At 44.8% G+C, this 16,424-nt stretch overlaps 1 protein-coding gene across 4 annotated transcripts in view; it reads left to right on the top strand.

The window, feature by feature from the left end:
* DISC1 (DISC1 scaffold protein) overlaps positions 1–16,424 on the top strand; it is a 366,833-nt gene that overhangs the window by 59,525 nt on the left and 290,884 nt on the right. For all 4 annotated transcript variants that reach the window (XR_010412429.1, XM_064594632.1, XM_064594633.1 and 1 more), the window contains exon 3: positions 6,510–6,579. Coding sequence is in view for 3 of the 4 variants with exons in the window: in XM_064594632.1 (XP_064450702.1) it covers positions 6,510–6,579 (70 nt within the window). In the remaining variant the exon portion in view is untranslated. The remainder of the gene's footprint in view (positions 1–6,509; positions 6,580–16,424) is intronic.

Here is a 16,424-nt window from a genome sequence, read left to right as displayed (position 1 = left end):
TCTGCACTTGACCATGAGCTCTATATACCACAGGTCACGTCTCTTAGACAGTTTTGGATGCCTGATGCCTTGCATCCGTCCTGGCCCTCCGCTGTTGCTTGATTCATTTTTGTTTTTAGTAAAATGATTAATCTCGTTAAGAGGGACCACAGATCCCTAGTTGATGGCTTTCTTGGATTGACTCGCTAGGGCATAAGAAGAGTCTGAGAGACAGATATGGAAAGTATAAAGGGGTTCTCGTCATCAATTCCAACCTTGGAGAGGTATTTGTCCACACCAGCAATTCTCCAGCACTAGCTGGGTGTCCCATAGCTCAACGCAGTTCTGACCCCATCTATCCAGAGATAGTATCAGCTCCCACAGTGGAGGGGCTCAGTCCCACAAGACTGCCTGCCTCTTCTCTGGAGGCCAGTTGCAGGTCCAGACCATCATCTGTGCTTCTGACCCACTGGCTATAGATCGGAGGTTCCAACAGCAGCCCTCTCCTTGGGTTCGATTAATTTGTTAGAGTGGCTTGCTGAACTCAGAGAAACGTTTTACTTACTAGATTATACATTTATTATAAAAGGATATAACTCAGGAACAGCCAGTGGAAGAGATACATGGGGCAAGGTGTAGGGGGAAGGGCGTGGAGCTTCTAGGCTCTCTCCAGGCACACCACTCTCCCTGAATGTCCACATGTGTACCAACCTGGAATCTCTCCCAACTCTGTCCTTCAGGTTTTTATGGAGGCTTTGCTACATAGGTGTGACTGATTAAATCATTGGCCATTTGGGATTGATTCAACACCAAGCCCCTCTATCCTCCCTGGATGTTGGGGGCGGGGGGGGGGGATGGGGCTGTAAGTCCCCCCCCCAATCATGTGGTTGGTTCCCCTGGCAACCAGTCCTCATCCTTAGGTGTCTTCCAAAAGTCACCTTATTAACATAACAAAAGACACCTTTCTTGCTCTCTTCACAGGAAATTTCTAGGGTTTTAGGATCTCTGTGTCAGAAATAAACAAAGACCAAATACATATTTCTTATTATGAATCACAAGGTCCCAGGCACTAAGTGGAGCTTTGTGTCATCACACTTTTCCAGCTGTAAATATCTGTATTCAACCTTTCATTTCCAAGATCTCTTAAAAAACTCTTGACAACATATCTGTATTTCTCCATCTCAAAAAATTCAAGTTTTGACTCAGGTGAAGCAAAAGTAGAATGCCATTCCAATGACCAGTGGCTCTCCCTCCCAAATAGCCAAACAAACAGGAACTACCTTGGCAGTGATCCTTCTGCAGTCCACACGATTCCGCTCGCTGGGTTTCCTTTCTTCTATCTCCTCCTACCTGCAGGTAACTCACATCCTCCCGAGAATCTTGTTTGTAATAAACTGGAGTCTGCGAACCCCTGAGCAGTTGCGGCTCTTGGGGCCCAGCCATGCCTCGGGCTCACCTTGCCAGCTCCCCGAGCCACTGGGTCATTTCAGGGCCTGAAGGTCAGCATTCCTGGGGCTCTGGCTATGGAAAGCCACCCTGACTTACCTTTTGGGTTTCAGGATTTTTAGTTTAAAAAAAATGCAACCAACCCTAGATACATCTCTTCCTTTAACCTTTATTACCCAGATGCAGCTTTTTAAAAGAATTTATTGGTCAGAGCCCACGAGAGAGGTGTTCCTTGTGGAAGAAGGACGAGGTGGCTGCCGCTTCACCCTGGGGATTCTGGAGGACAGCCCTGCTGCCCGTGGGCACCTGGTGGTGTGTGTGTGTGTGCCTGTGATCCCACGGTGCCCTGCAGTGTGTCAGGTTCATGGGCCTGCCTGGATGCTAGCCTGGCATTTTCCTCTCCTGGCTGTGGAGCCTTAGGTAATTTGTTTAATCGTTCTGTGCCTCAAGATGCTTTTGTTAGAAGGTGGAGATAAACCTCGGTACCCACCTCATTAGATTTTCATGAGGATGAAATGTCCTCACACTTGCTGGGAGCTTCAGACAGGGTCCGGCACCTAGCAAGTGCCCAGAATATTGGTCATTATTATCATTAGAGAAATAGCTCAGAATAAGAGAATTTGGGTCAAAAACACCAAATTCACCCTTCTCCCCATAATTCAAATTAAACTCATATCCTGTCTCAAGTGATAGGATCTGGACACAATTAATCTGTAGTTAAACAAAGTACCTTTGTTTATGGTAAACTAACACCTGAAAAAGCAGAAAACATGATGCTGTTTTCAATGATTTGAATGTCTGTTGTGTGGGAGAGGAATTAGCTTTCTTTGGTGTGGTAGGAGTGATGGAAAGAACTCTGTTTGGGGCATAAGATTTATAGGAAGGCAGATTTTGTTTCAATAGGAAGAAGAGGCTCCTGACAGCTGGAGGTGTCTGGCGTGAGGGGGGGCCTTTTGCTTCTTTTTCTATCACATTTGTGCAGAGGCTTGAGATTGCTCATTAGGGCTCCTAGAGAGGCACTCAGGATTGGGGAGATGTCCTTTGAAAGACTGGGATTCTAGTGTTCTGGGGCCTTTTAGATATTACATTCCAATTCCTTAACCCCTTCTCCCTTCTCTTTAAGTAAAAAAACGGATCTCAGGAATTTGAGTTTTCGGTCCTTTTAAAATATAGCCGATCCTCAGTATTTGTTTGCTTACTTTCTACAGTTTATTGGGAACTCCAGAGTCAATGCTCACAGCTCTTTCCCGGTCATTTGTGGATGTGTACAGAGTGGCTAAAAGGTTGGGTTGCCTAATGTGCACTTTCCCAGCTGAGATTGAACAAGGCAATGCTCCCTTCTCATTGCAGCTGCCATCCTGTAAACAAGTGTCCTTTTTGTGGTCTACTTAGTGCTTTTTGTTGGGGATTTCACTTTCAAATGGCCCGCCAGCATAGGGCCGCCATGCTGCCTTGTGCTCCCAAGTGTGAGAAGGTTGCCATGTGCCTTATGGTGGAAACGTGACCAATAAGCTTGGTGCAGGCATGAACTGTAGTGCTGGTGGCCGTGAGTTCTGTTAACGAGCCAGCAATATATATTAAATAAGGCATCTTTCAACTGAAGCACACATAAAACAAGGTTACGTATTGATCAGTTGGCAAAAACGTTGTGATAGGAGGCTCTCAGAAGCCGAACGCTTGTTTCTCCTGGAAGCAATGGCTTAGTGTTTGCTAACTGAGCATTTCCGGGGACTTTATAGAACACAACTACCATGAATGAGAATCGACGGAATGGGTATGTTATGCTGTTTAGAAATAGCCATCCAGGAATATTATGCAGCCATCAAAAGGAATGAGATCTTGCCATTTGCAACGACGTGGATGGAACTGGAGGGTATTATGTTGAGCGAAATAAGTCAAACAGAGAAAGGCATGTATCATATGACCTCACTGATATGAGGAATTCTTAATCGCAGGAAACAAACTGAGGGTTGCTGAAGTGGGGGGTGGGGTGGGAGGGATGGGGTGACTGGGTGATAGACACTGGGGAGGGTATGTGCTCTGGTAAGCGCTGTGAATTGTGCAAGACTGTTAAATCTCAGATCTGTACCTCTGAAACAAATAATGCAATATATGTTAAGGAAAAAAAAAAAAAGAAGAAGAAGAAGAAGGTAACAGGAGGGGAAGAATGAAGCGGGTGAAATCGGAGGGGTAGACGAACCATGGGAGACGATGGACTCTGAAAAACAAACTGAGGGTTCTAGAGAGGAGGGGGGTGGGAGGATGGGTTAGCCTGGTAATGGGTATTGAGGAGGGCACATTCTGCATGGAGCACTGGGTGTTATGCACAAACAATGAATCATGGAACACTTCATCTAAAACTAATGATGTAATGTATGGGGATTAACATAAGAATAAAAAAAATAGAGTGGTATCTACAAAAAAAAAAAATAGCCATCCAGGGACATTTCCAGGGATTGCATGGGGCTGAGACAATCATGATGGAAGGAAATGCTAACTGGGTGCACAGAGGAGGGAAGCGGGGAGAACCTTGCAAGTTAGCCCTGCCTCAGCTCATGGAAGCTGCAGGAGAAGGAGGGAAATTGCCTGCCTCACACGGTTGTGTCACTAGATAAGACGTGACCATCAGTGGCTCTGCTTCCAGCAAAGATGGACATTCAAACATCTCCTGGGGCATCAATTCAGTGACCTACAGGGATCACTGGATAGGGGGGAGAAGGTGAGGTGGATGTTGGCTCTGCATGAAGTTCTATGACCTTCTTTCTTGTAGTTCTTCTGCTTCGGCTCTAGTAACTGTTTAATAATACCAAGTCTTGGGTGTGGTGATGGTAATAGTATGCTTTATATGGCAGCTGAACCACCCATACAGATCTTCTATCCCTACTATGTACAACTAGGTTACTGGTGCAGTTTGCACTTGAAATATGGAGCAACTCAAGGATAAAGGGGTTAATGTAAACATTCATTCATTCAGAAAGTATTTATGGGCTCCTTGTGCCTGGCTATAGAGATTGCATTAGAAGAGGTAATAGACAGTGACACGATATCAGAACCTTCGTAGGACAAAGTTGTGTTTCTTGCTGAATGCTTCAAGTTCCACAGAGGCGGTTGGGGGATCTGCTCCACAGGGTCACTCAGGAACCCTGCCTACACCACCTGAACATATGGTCCCTCAGTCAAGGGGACAAGGAAGAAAACCTTAAGGGATCCTACAAGAGCAACTAAATACTCAGTGCAGAAGTGACCTCTAACACTTGCACCCACGCCCCATGACCCACAGCAAGGTTGGGAGAGACGTGTCATCCTTCTGTGTGCCCAGAGCAGTGGAGAGCCGAGTAAGGGTGAGCCCTGCCATTTTCTGAATAGAATAGAATGAACAGAATATAGTTCTTGCCCTCAAGATGCTCAAGTGTGAATGGAGCGCACAGACAAAACGAAACAGAACAATAGCAGTAACATGGTGTCCCAAGTACTATGATAATTTCTTGCAATTCCATTCTTCCAGCAGCTCAAACCCTTTCTTACCCCCCATGTGACCTATGAGCAAATCCTGTCGGTCCTGTCTTCGACAATGTTTTCAGAATGTGCCCAGGATCAGATCCCCTTCCTACCATCTTCACTGTGCCCGCGATCATTCAGGCTACCGTCCCCTCCGTCCTGGGCGATCTCCATGCCCCCCTCCCCCCCACTATCTGACTTCTGCCCTTACCCACAGCAGTCAGACCCCAATCAGATCATGGACTCTTGTGCTCAAAACCTTTGACTGCCCCCATCACCCTCAGAGTGACATCAGCACTTTTTTTAGTCATCTTCGTGTGTCTTCATGATGCATTCCTTATCACCTCTCTGATCTCATCATCTACAGTCCCCCTTTAATCAATCCACCCCAGACCTAGTGGCCTGCCGCTTTACTTGTCAACACCAGCAACACCTCTTCCCAGAGCCTTTGTCCTGACTCTGCCCTTGTTGAAATGTTTTCTCCAGGAGCCCCAGGGTTCCCCCTCTTACCACTTTCAAATCTTTGCTCAAATGTCAGTGAGATCTTACTTAAATCCTCAGCCGCACCCTCTAACGGCATTCCTGATACCCCTTACTGGGTTCTATGGTTTTTCTTCTTTCTTAACCCCAATCACTTTCTAAGGCTCCATAAAACATACTTATTATGTCAATTTTTGTCTTCCTACTCAAGAGTGTGCATTGAGAGACGGCTAAGAATTTTGTGCTGTATCCTCAATACCTCAAACGGTGCCTGGCACCAAGGAGACACTCAGTAAATATTTGTTAAATGGGTCATATGAATAGGAGAAGCACAGGTCACAATGGCAGTATAGAGGAAGGACATTTAACACAGACTGGAGGGGGTGACACCTGAGCCGGGTGTTGCAGGACATGGAGGTGTAAGCCAGGCAAAGGATGGGAGGAAGGTGTGTTTTGGGGAGCAAGCCCACATCCATTCACTGATAGGCCAAGAATCTATCTTCAGAATATTTCGGGCCTCCTGTCGAGAGGAAAAATAATTAAAAATGAGTATTGGTAACTCTCTGATAAACAATGGGATCATTATGTCTATATGTGGGTTAAATAGGGTGATGCCCTTTTCTAGAAGGGTATGGTGAGGTCCTTCTTGTCAATCTCACCCGGCTGGCAGGACAACCTGTCCCATTTAAGCTCATGCTCTTCTTCTCTTGGCTTCTTTTCCAATCTTAGTGTGTTTATCTTCATAATTTTAGTGTGATTTTGAGAACGGAGACCATTTGGTCAGGTCAGAAAGTTTGCATTCCTTTTTATTATGCATTTTTTTTCATGCAGATAAGGGTACGATGTGATGTTTTTGTTTAAAATAACTTTCTAGCTCTTTTTGTGGATTTTATGCTCAAATTACACTTTCTCTTTATATAACTTTTTTTTGAGAAACTAATGCATCTGGCATTGGAAAAATGTACATTTGTGGTTCTTTTTTTAAAGGAGAATAAAGAACTTCAGTTTTAAAATGGTTTCTAAATGTTTTTAGCTTTAAAAAAATAAGTTTGCTTGAATGCTATCCTAATTTGACTTTCATTTTCTTCCCCTTCAAACCAACATAGGTAAAATCCCTAAGATTAAAGCTTCAGAAACTTCAAGGAAAAGCAGTTGAAGATGATGATTATGATAAAGGTGAGTTTTATTTTGCTTACTGATTATTTACTCTTTTCCCTGGAATGTCCTATTTCTCTTTTACCCTCATTCATACCTATTTTCTACACCCCAAATGAATGGTGTGCTCTGTTCCTCTGGTCACCTCTACTCAGTAACAATTGACTGTTTTATAGCACTGTTATTTTGTAGATTTCAAAGCACTTTATGAGCATTAATCCTTTGGGTTATACATTTGTTGATTACCCAGAAATACTCCCAAGTATTTGCACAATAAAAGCTACATTAACTCATCATCTTCCTGCCTAATGTGTAAATCTATAATTTATTCATTCATTGAAAAATATTTGTTGTATACCTACTATGTGCTAGGCGTGTGGCAGGAGTAGGAAAATAAGGTGGACACAGGATCTGACCTTGTGATGCCTGTAAATATGAATTCTCATGGAGCTTTTTGATTTCCTACTGTCCAGGACCAGAGATAGGAAATGGGATGAGTTTGAGAAATGCCAGGCTGTGCCAATGGGGTCAAATGTACCAAATTCCCATGTAGATGGCCACAAATGTCCAAGCTAGAAAGGAGAAGTAACAACATGAGACCAGAAGATAGAGGAGCTGGTTAGATGCCAGAAAAAAACAGTTAAAATGAGGCACCAAAGTAGGAGTTGGAGCAGAAGCAGATAAGGACCGACATGGCAGCTGAGTAGACACAGGGCAGACTGGGTCAAAGGAAGGCTTTCAGGTATGGTTGGCCTGGGAAGAGTCTTCAGGACTTTGGATGCTGATTGTCACATTTCACACCCATTTCTGCTGGATGTGGGGAAGAGAGAAGGCTTAAAATAACTTCCAGGTTCCCCCAGACACTTATGAACTTGATAGATAGTCCTGGTGATAACCAGGTTTAGCACACTCAGGATGGGTCTGGAAATAGAATGCAGACTTAAGGATTCTTCTGGAAGCTGGTTAGCCTTGAGACTTGTGTCTTCAACCTTACTGACCCGTGATTTCTTATTCCCAATGAATACATCACAGACAGTTGGCACTGGGGCACTACAGGAGTGGGGTGAGTGATTTCTAAAAGGAGGTTGCAAATCCAATTCTAGAAACACCCGGAGCTGGTGCTGTGTAGTGTTGTGATTACATTGACCACTGAGGTGATGTGGGGGTTAGAGCATGACCGGGCGGGAGGAAGGAGAGGAATTTGGGAACAGAGGTGGAACTCTCCACTCTTCCACTCTTTCTACCGGCCATCTTGATTGCATGATGGCCCTGGGTGGAGGCTAAGGCGTGTGAGAGAGGAGGTGAGTCTGAGGCAAGGGGCGCCCCGTGAACGGGCACAGCTGTAGGCAGAGAGCAAATGAGCAACGCCCAGCAGGGCGCACCCGCTGACTTTTGTCCATGAAGGACAACCGAGCCTAGGCTTGAGGCTCCCCACTGCTGGCCAAATTAATTTTCCCTGGCATGGGCCCTTAGCACACAGCTCTCGCTCTTAACACGCAAAGCTGAAGACACAGGTGGAAAACCAGCCCCTCTTTTTCTGACCAAGGCCTGAGGAACTTTCTGGACTTGGTTTTCTCAGTGGGCTTCATTAAACAGAGGCCTCACTTCTTTAGTCTTTTCTCCAGATTATCTCTGAAACACACAAGAGAACAAGGTTGGATAAGATACTCCTCGTCAGGGAAGCCAAAGGAATAAAGACACCTTTATTTAGTGTTTCTGTCTGAATTTCTTTTTCTAGTTTCTGTGTCAGGCATGAGAATGTCTCCTGAGTGAGAAACTTGGGGACAGGCCCTGCATTGTGTTTCAAAAGCCTTCCAGGGGTCGGGAGGCATGCTCGGGGTGTGTGAGAAAACACTGACGCAGGGCTTTGCCCCCTGGAGGACCAGGCCAGCTGAGTCCTGGGGGCGGGTGGACGGGGGACTGGTCCGGGGCTGTGTCCCTCCTGATCCACCAGGAGTCTGTGGAGCGGACAGGCACCTGGGAGGTACTTAACACACAGAGTCACATACTTTCCTCCTTTATTTAAACTCCCAAATCTGCAAACCCGGTTCAGTGTGTTGAGAGGTCAGTGTTCTTATGAAATGTGCAGAGGGCCTGGAACATAGTAGGGAGGCAGGCAGGCAGCGTTTTGTGATGAACAAGAAAGTTACTTGCTGCTGAATGCGTAGGGGCCACGGGTGGCTTGCAAGGACCAAGCACTCTTGTCACCTCAGGATGGGGTTACTTAGCTCATCTGCAGTCCCTGGGATGGGGTGTGTGAGGGGAAGATATTTGTGTAGAACTTGGCTTATTATTTAAAAGATACCCATTGAGCATCTGTTGTATAGAAGAGTGCTTCTCAAACTTCAGTGTATATATGAATCACCTGCGTAACGTGGTAAATGCACATCCTGACCAAGTAGGTCTGGGCTGGGGTGGAGACTCTCCGTTTGCGATAAGCTCCCAAAGGACACTCCTACAGCTGTCCAGAGAATGGCCCTTGGAGTGCTGGGGGGATACAAGGCACACAGGCCATTTTATTTATTTGTTTTTAAAAAGATTTATGTATGTATGTATGCATTTATTTATTTAGCACGAGTGAGAAGAGGGGCAGAGGGAGACAGAGAGGGAGAATCTCAAGCACACTGAGTGCAGAGCCTGACGTGGGGCTCGATCTCACGACCCTGAGATCATGACCTGAGCTGAAATCAAGAGTCGGACGCTTCACTGACAGCCACCCCAGCGCTCTGACACAAAGCCATTTTAAAAGACACACTGGGCTCTGTCCTTAGGATTTTCATCTCTGGAAGTTTCTGGCAGGGAGGGGAGGTAGCACAGTACACAATAGTAAAGTTACACATAACACGTCCCTTAGAATGTAAACTGAGGAAGTTCCAAAAGAGGGGAAACTACTATTTCTTTTTTTTTTTAAAGATTTTATTGATTTATTTAAGATTTATTATTTATTTAAGAGAGTGAGTGAGAGAGAGAGCGAGCGAGAGAGAGCACATGAGAGGGAGAGGGAGAAGGAAACTCCCCACTGAGCAGAAGAGCCTGAAGTAGGACTCGATCCCAGGACCCCCAGGATCATGACCTGAGCCGAAGGCAGACATTTAACTGAATGAGCCACCCAGGCGCCCCATGGAGAAACTACTTCTGCTGGAAGTGTGGTGGGTGAGGATCAAAGCCCTGTGGAGGAGGTGGTAACTGGGATGAGCCTCGGAGGGTGAGGAGGATGCATCTGGAAGGGCATTTGAGAGAACATGGAGAGATGTAAAAGCCACCGTCCCACAGTGTGGTTGTCTTGAAATGGGATGTGAAGTTGGCTGTTGTGTGAAATGGATCACCGCAGGGCCCAGCGCACGGACTGGCACACTGTAGGTGATCCATAAATTCTCATAAACCAACGGCCAAGTCATTAGGGAAGCTTGGTCGATGCTGAGGTGGAGAGTTTATTGTAATGAGATTTGTCGCAATAGGATTTGAGTAAGGTTTCCTTTCTCACTTGGTTTATCTAGGGTTACTAGTAAATGTTTCAAGAATTGTGATTTTTCTTTATTCTCAGCCTTCACGGTCTCCGAGCGGACTCACTTCAGCTTTGGTGTCAGCAGCAGGTGTGGGGCTGTGCTCTGTCTCAGGGGAAGCAGGCTGCCAGAGCCACGAGAGTCTGGAAGGCTCTCCCTTGGTTTTGTTACTGTTCTCTCCTTCTTTCTAGTTTCACTTATGAAGATGACTCTGTGTTCCGGACAAAGAAGCAATTGGCACAGAATAGAAAGTTCCATGTTTTATCTCATCAGAGTGCTGGCAAATTTACTCGCTAATGCCTTGTGGGGAAACCTCAGGGCTCTAATTACATCTCTCCCTCCTCGCCTGGGAAGTAAAGTTAATAATTCCTTATATTCTTGCCTAGAGCCGGGAGAGCTTGGCAGGAAAAGAATAATACCATTTGGTACTTGCTTAGAGGTTTTCTGCAGAGGCTCGAAATGCTTTCCTGGTTTCATCCCATGAGTGCTTGTCCTGTGTCTGTGGTCAGCGGTGGGGCAAGGGTGGGACCTCAGAGTCCTGCAGCAGGAGAAGTTGCCGTCCAGAAATGGGAGATGGGGGGGTGGTGGTTAGAGGCTGTGCCGGGAGGGAGAGAAGGACGGCGAGGGCAATGACGTCCAATGTGGTTGCCGTTCCAGCTGGTCCTGCACTGACGTGTGGCCTGGAACGTCCCCCCTGCCTGTGACCGTGTCCACGGCTTACTTCTGAAGCAAATGGAAGAAGGAGAAAAATTTCAGGAAGTCACCATTTCAGTGACTCACACCCCCGTGATATGTAACAAACTGCCTTTCCCCTGCTGGTTTAGGGTTTCTTTCTTGGTGCGAAAAGTGGCCAGCACTGAACTGGTTCCTCTGTCCTTTGTCTTAACCAATATCCATTACAACAAAAGGCGAGTACAACGTAAGGCCCTGGAAAGAGGAATGATGACGGCAGAGGCCAAGCATAAGACCACTCTAGAGAGTGACCAGCTCTTGCCTAAATTGCCATAATCTTCATTTTTCTTTCTCTGGCAAGAGTGGTCTATCCACAGTTGCTCTTCAGTGATAGTGTGCAAATCGTCCAAGCTGACAGCCCTGTCTTTCGGGGGGACTCCACTCTCTATCTCCTTTAAGATTTGGTGTCTGAGTGGCTTCCTGGAGTCGCATGCTTAGAACCCGAAGCTCTGCTTCCTCTTCTCATGGCCGTGGATGTGATAGAGCCCTTTCAAAATGGGAGCCCAGTGCCATTTGGGGTCCACAGAACAGAAATGCTACTTTTGGCAGCCTGTATTGTTTTGTGTTCCTACTGAAAAGGTAGGCTGCATTTGGTGGCTGCTCAGAGACACATGACTGGCACTTAAGATGTTTACAGAGAAAAGAGCCGCACTGAGCACAGATGTGAATGGGGGTGCAGTTTCTATCTGCAAGCCCCCTGCTCATGCGCTTCCTTTTCTCCCTGAGCTGCAGGGTTTGGAAATGTCATCATTGTGGCCCGCTATCTACCAGGTTCTCCTTCCCTGCTCCTATGGGTGCTTGCAGTAAGTACCAGGAAAAGAAGCTAAGACAACACAACCAAGTGAAGTACATGGCATTTTGCAAACGTTCTTTGTCTAGGGGATGTTTGTATGTGGTATGTGTGTTAATGTAGCGCTGTTGCACATCTACTCCATGCCGGGCACTTTCCTACACATCAGGATTACATCCCAGGATCACTGTGGGAGGAATTGGTACTGCTTGTTTCTCCGGCGAGGCCATGGGAGCTGCTCAGAGGGGACCAGCCGTGTGCTCTGGCCACGCATCTGCTTTGCCTCCCGTCCTCACTGGGTCTACAAGCATTTTGTATCCCAAAGTGGAAAACTGAGCTTTGGAGGAGTTGTGGGGACCAAACCTAGCTAGGAAGTTTCTGGATTCTGGAAATTCTTCTTTACATGACAACTAGGAAAGGAACGGAGGAGGGCTCCACACAGGGATGCATCAGGAAGACTTTCCATGATTTTATCTAGAGCCTTAGGCTATTAGGAAATTCACACTTGTACTATTTCAATTTTAACCTTCAACATTATTCTCACAAGAGCAAAATCTTGTGTGTCTGCTTCCTCTTATTTTAAGTAAAAACTTAAGTAAAAACTTAAAAATTGAGAGATGAGCTATCCATGAAAACAAACACTGTAGAAAGAGAATGTGGACAAACGCCATTTACTTCACTTAGTTGCATTGTCTTAGCTTCTTTTCCTATTTACAGGAGAGTTTATGATTCTGTAAGTTAAGGTCCAAGATCTCTGCCAATGCTGGCTTTCAGGTCATTGTTCATATTCGCAGTTTTGTGTCGGCATTTTTCATGAGTGCTAGGAGTGTAGTACATGGTGTGACACCTACTTCAGATGTGAGCTTTATGCACAGACGCAGATGGTTTATCTGCATATGATAAACTTCTCTTTCATTTGTAGCACAGAATGTGATTTTAGTGTGATGCCTTTTCTCCTTGGTGTTCCAACTAGGTGCACACTCAGCTGCCTCGTCCGTTGGGGTGTTAAGGTATGGGATTTATTAGACCTTCCAGAACTTTGGAGGTGGAAGCACAGAGGAGAGGATGTCCTCTTTTGATGGCCGCATCACACTTCGTTCCCCACATTGATGGGCCTTTGCCTTGCCTTCCCTGGCTCTGAAGAAGTCAGTCTGTCCTGCAGGGATTGCATGGAGTGTTGCCACAGCACATTATTCATGATGAAATCTGATAGCCAAGGCTAGACATGCTGCTGAACACAAAACATCAAGACAAACCAAAAAAACTTTTTTTCTCCACCTGCTTCCCCTAATTAGGTACTTAGTTGGAACTTGGACACACTTTCCTGCTGGCACATTTAGCAGCTGTTAGCAGGTGGTTGTGCAAATAATGGACACAGCATCTTACTCTCTTTCTAGGAGACTCTACAAGTGAGTTTCTCAAACTGTACAGTCTGGTGGATGGAGCAGAACATTGGGCAGATGTCCCTCTTGTGCTTAGAAGACTGATTTTGAAGCTGCTCCCACAGGTTGTCTATGCTCCTGCCACCCTCCTCAAGTGGCTGAGAGGCTGGCTGGGATCTGAGGAGAGCAGGCTCACCTGGGGGGATGTTCCATCTGGGCCCAAAGAACTCAGCTGCTCTTCAGGTAGCCAGACATGACAAAGCAGTGATTTAGATTGTCTGGGGCTGACTCACTGGGATAGAGTGATTACCTTTTCTGTCTGGGCACTTAGGACTCAGAAATGTCAACAATTTCACTTTATTTATCAAATGTTTTTGAGGATTGCTTCCCCTCTTTCTACAGATAGAGAAATGGATAATAGAACTGGAAGGGGTGTGTCTGTGATCAGGGACAAAAGCCTAAGCATGACTGAATCTTCCCACCACAATCATTTCAGGTCCCAAATGTCTCTGTTTTTGGTGCAGATGGTTGATTTACCCTTAACAGGAGATGCACGGTGTTAGTCACTCAGGCTATTATAACAAAGTACTGCAGACTGGTGGCTTGGAAAATAGAAATTAATTCCTCATAGTTCTGGAGGCTGAAGTCCAAGATCAAGGTGTCAGCAGAGTTGGCTCCTTCTGAGGCCTCTCTCCTTGCCTTGTAGATGGCTGTCTTCTCTCTATGTCCTCAAGCGGTCATCCCTTTGTTTGTCTATGCCCTAATCCCCTCTTCTTAGAAGGACACCAGTCATTTTGGATTAGGGCCCACCTCAATGACTTCATGTTAATTAAATAACTCTTTAAAGACTCTATCTCCAAATATAGTCACTTTATGAGGTACTGGGAGTTAGGACTTCAACATAGGAATTTTGAGGGGACACAGTTCAGCCCATAACAAGAGCCTAATGGAGTTAGGGCAGAGCTAGATACTAAACACATCCAGGTGTTTCTGCAAAAGTTTGAATAATTTGGTTTGACTACCCTGTTGTCACATGCAGACATTTGATAGAAAAGTTAAAAAAAAACCAACAGACTTTTGTGACATGAGTGGGCCGACTATTCCTTTCCTTGGCCACAAGACATGGAACGCTGACAGCCAACTGAAATTGGAAGAGGCAAGGAACTGTTTCTTCCTGAGAGCCTCTGGAGGGAGTACAGCTCTGAAAACAATTTGATTTCAGCCCAGTAAAACTGATTTCAGACTTACGGCCTCCAAAACTGTGAAAGAATGAATTTCTGTTGTTTTAAGGCACAAAGTTTGTGGTTATTTGCCACAGTAGCCATAGGAACCTAATATACTGCATAACAAACAACCGTAAAACTTAGTAATTAGAACAATATCAGGGAGTGACATCAGGAAAGTAGTAGAGTAAGCAACTCCAAGCACTCATTCCCCCACAGAAACATCAAAAGAGAAGTAGAAACTGTCAGAACCAACATTTTCAGAACTCTGAAAAATAGCCTAAAGTTTAGAGCAACCAAGCAAATGTTGAACCAAGAAAAAGGCAACTTGAAAATAGTGGGAGAGCTTTGTGGCATTTTTACTTGCCCTTGTCCCACTCCTTCCCAGTATAGCAGTGACAGCTTACATTCCTGATGTGGGACTCTTGTCCCTAATTCCAGGGGGAGCAGAGCAGACTTTACTTGAAAATTATTACGTGAGTCTATTCTAACCTGTCTGGGGTTACCTAAAGGACTGACATCAAGTGCTTGTCTTTCTTTTGGCTAACTCAGGACAGAGGCTGGAAAAATGGCAGGCATTGCTTGAAACCATTGCAGGATGAACTAACAAACTGCAAATACCTGGGACAAAAGTTACTGGTTGAGAGATACAACAGGCTGTCTAATGCCCAGGAGCAATAGTTGGGGGAGATCTGTGGGAAATTCAAAAGCGCCCGTGTATATAGAGAAATTTAGAAAATCACTTGTTTGTTCAGGGCAAGATACATACTCAGAAGAGAACAGAGAAGACTCTAAACTTTCATCTCCAGCTGATCCTGAGTAGGCTGAAGGAATGCCCCAGCACTGCAAAGACTGGGAGAGGAATTTGTTTGTTTTTGGTGTCCCTCTGTGTGTTTCTTCTTTTTTACTTTCCCCCCCGGTGCTTTCTTCTCTGTTTTTTCTTTTTCTCCTAGCACTTGAGGAAATCTCTGTCTAAACACTAGCTGAACACAAGTTATAAGAACAGAGACTCCTCAAGGAATACAGTCTTTGCAAAAATACTTTGGAAAAGTACCTAAACAGATGGACTACTGCCACCTTCAAAAATGATGAGAACAACAACAAAAACAACAGAAAAGCCAGCAAACTGGGGGATTTAGAGAATCTGATTTCCAGAGTCACCACATTATAATATTTAAATGTCCAGTTTTCAACAAAGTATCACAAGGCACACAAAGAAACAGAAACACATGACCCATTGAATGAGGGAAAACAAGTGGACGGAAACCATCCCTGAAGAAACCCAGACATCAAATTTATTAGATAAAGACTTTAGAACAACTGTCTTAATGATGTCCAGAGTTAAAGGAAACAGGGATGTAGAACTAAAGGAAATCAGAAAAACAATGTATGAACAAAATGAGAATATCAGTAATGAAATAGAAATTGTAACAAGTAATCAAATTCTGGAGCTGAAAAGTATAACTACAATAAAATATTCACTAGAATGGGTGGCTCAAAGGTAGATCTGAGCAGGCAGAAAAACAATCAGCAAACTTAAGATATGACAATTGAAATAATTTAGTCTGAAGAGAAGAAAGAAAAAAGAATGAAGAGAATTGAAGATAGCCTTAGAGGCCACTGGGACATTATCAAGCAGACCATCATATACCTATGGGAGTTCCAGAAGGAGAAGAGAGAGAGCAGCAGGAGAACATTTGAAGAAATAATGACTGAACATGTCCTAAATTTGGTGAAAGACATGAATCTACAAATTCAAGAGCTCAATGAACTACAAGTAAGGTAAACTCAAGGAGACCCACAGGGAAACACAATCAAACTGTCAAAAGTCAAAGAGTCTTTTTCAAGACAAAGACTCTTGAAAGCAGCAAGAGAGAAGCAACTCATCACATACACACAAGGGATCCTCAGTAAGACTGACAGCTATTTTCTCATCAAAAACCATGTAGACCAGAAGGCAGAAGGAAGATATATTTAAAGTGTGGAAAGAAAAAAAAATTGTTCATCAAGAATTCTATACCCAGCAAAACTGTCCTTCAAAAATGAGGGAAATAGTAAGAAATTTCCAGATAACAAAAGCTAAAGGGGTTCATTGCCATTAGACCTGCTCTACAAGAAATGCTAATGGGTGTCCTTCAGGTTGAGATGAAAGGACATTAGAGAGTAACTTGAAGTCATATGAGGAAATAATTCAGTAATGGTAAACAGATGGGCAAACATAAAAGCCAGTATTATT

The sequence above is a fragment of the Mirounga angustirostris genome, unplaced genomic scaffold, assembly GCF_029215605.1.
Source record: "Mirounga angustirostris isolate CCGP_5_RB_7025 unplaced genomic scaffold, mMirAng1.0.hap1 SCAF_6, whole genome shotgun sequence".
Lineage (NCBI taxonomy): Eukaryota > Metazoa > Chordata > Mammalia > Carnivora > Phocidae > Mirounga > Mirounga angustirostris.
The sequence above is the reverse complement of the archived record's forward strand: the minus strand, read 5'-3'. Positions and strand labels throughout refer to the sequence as shown.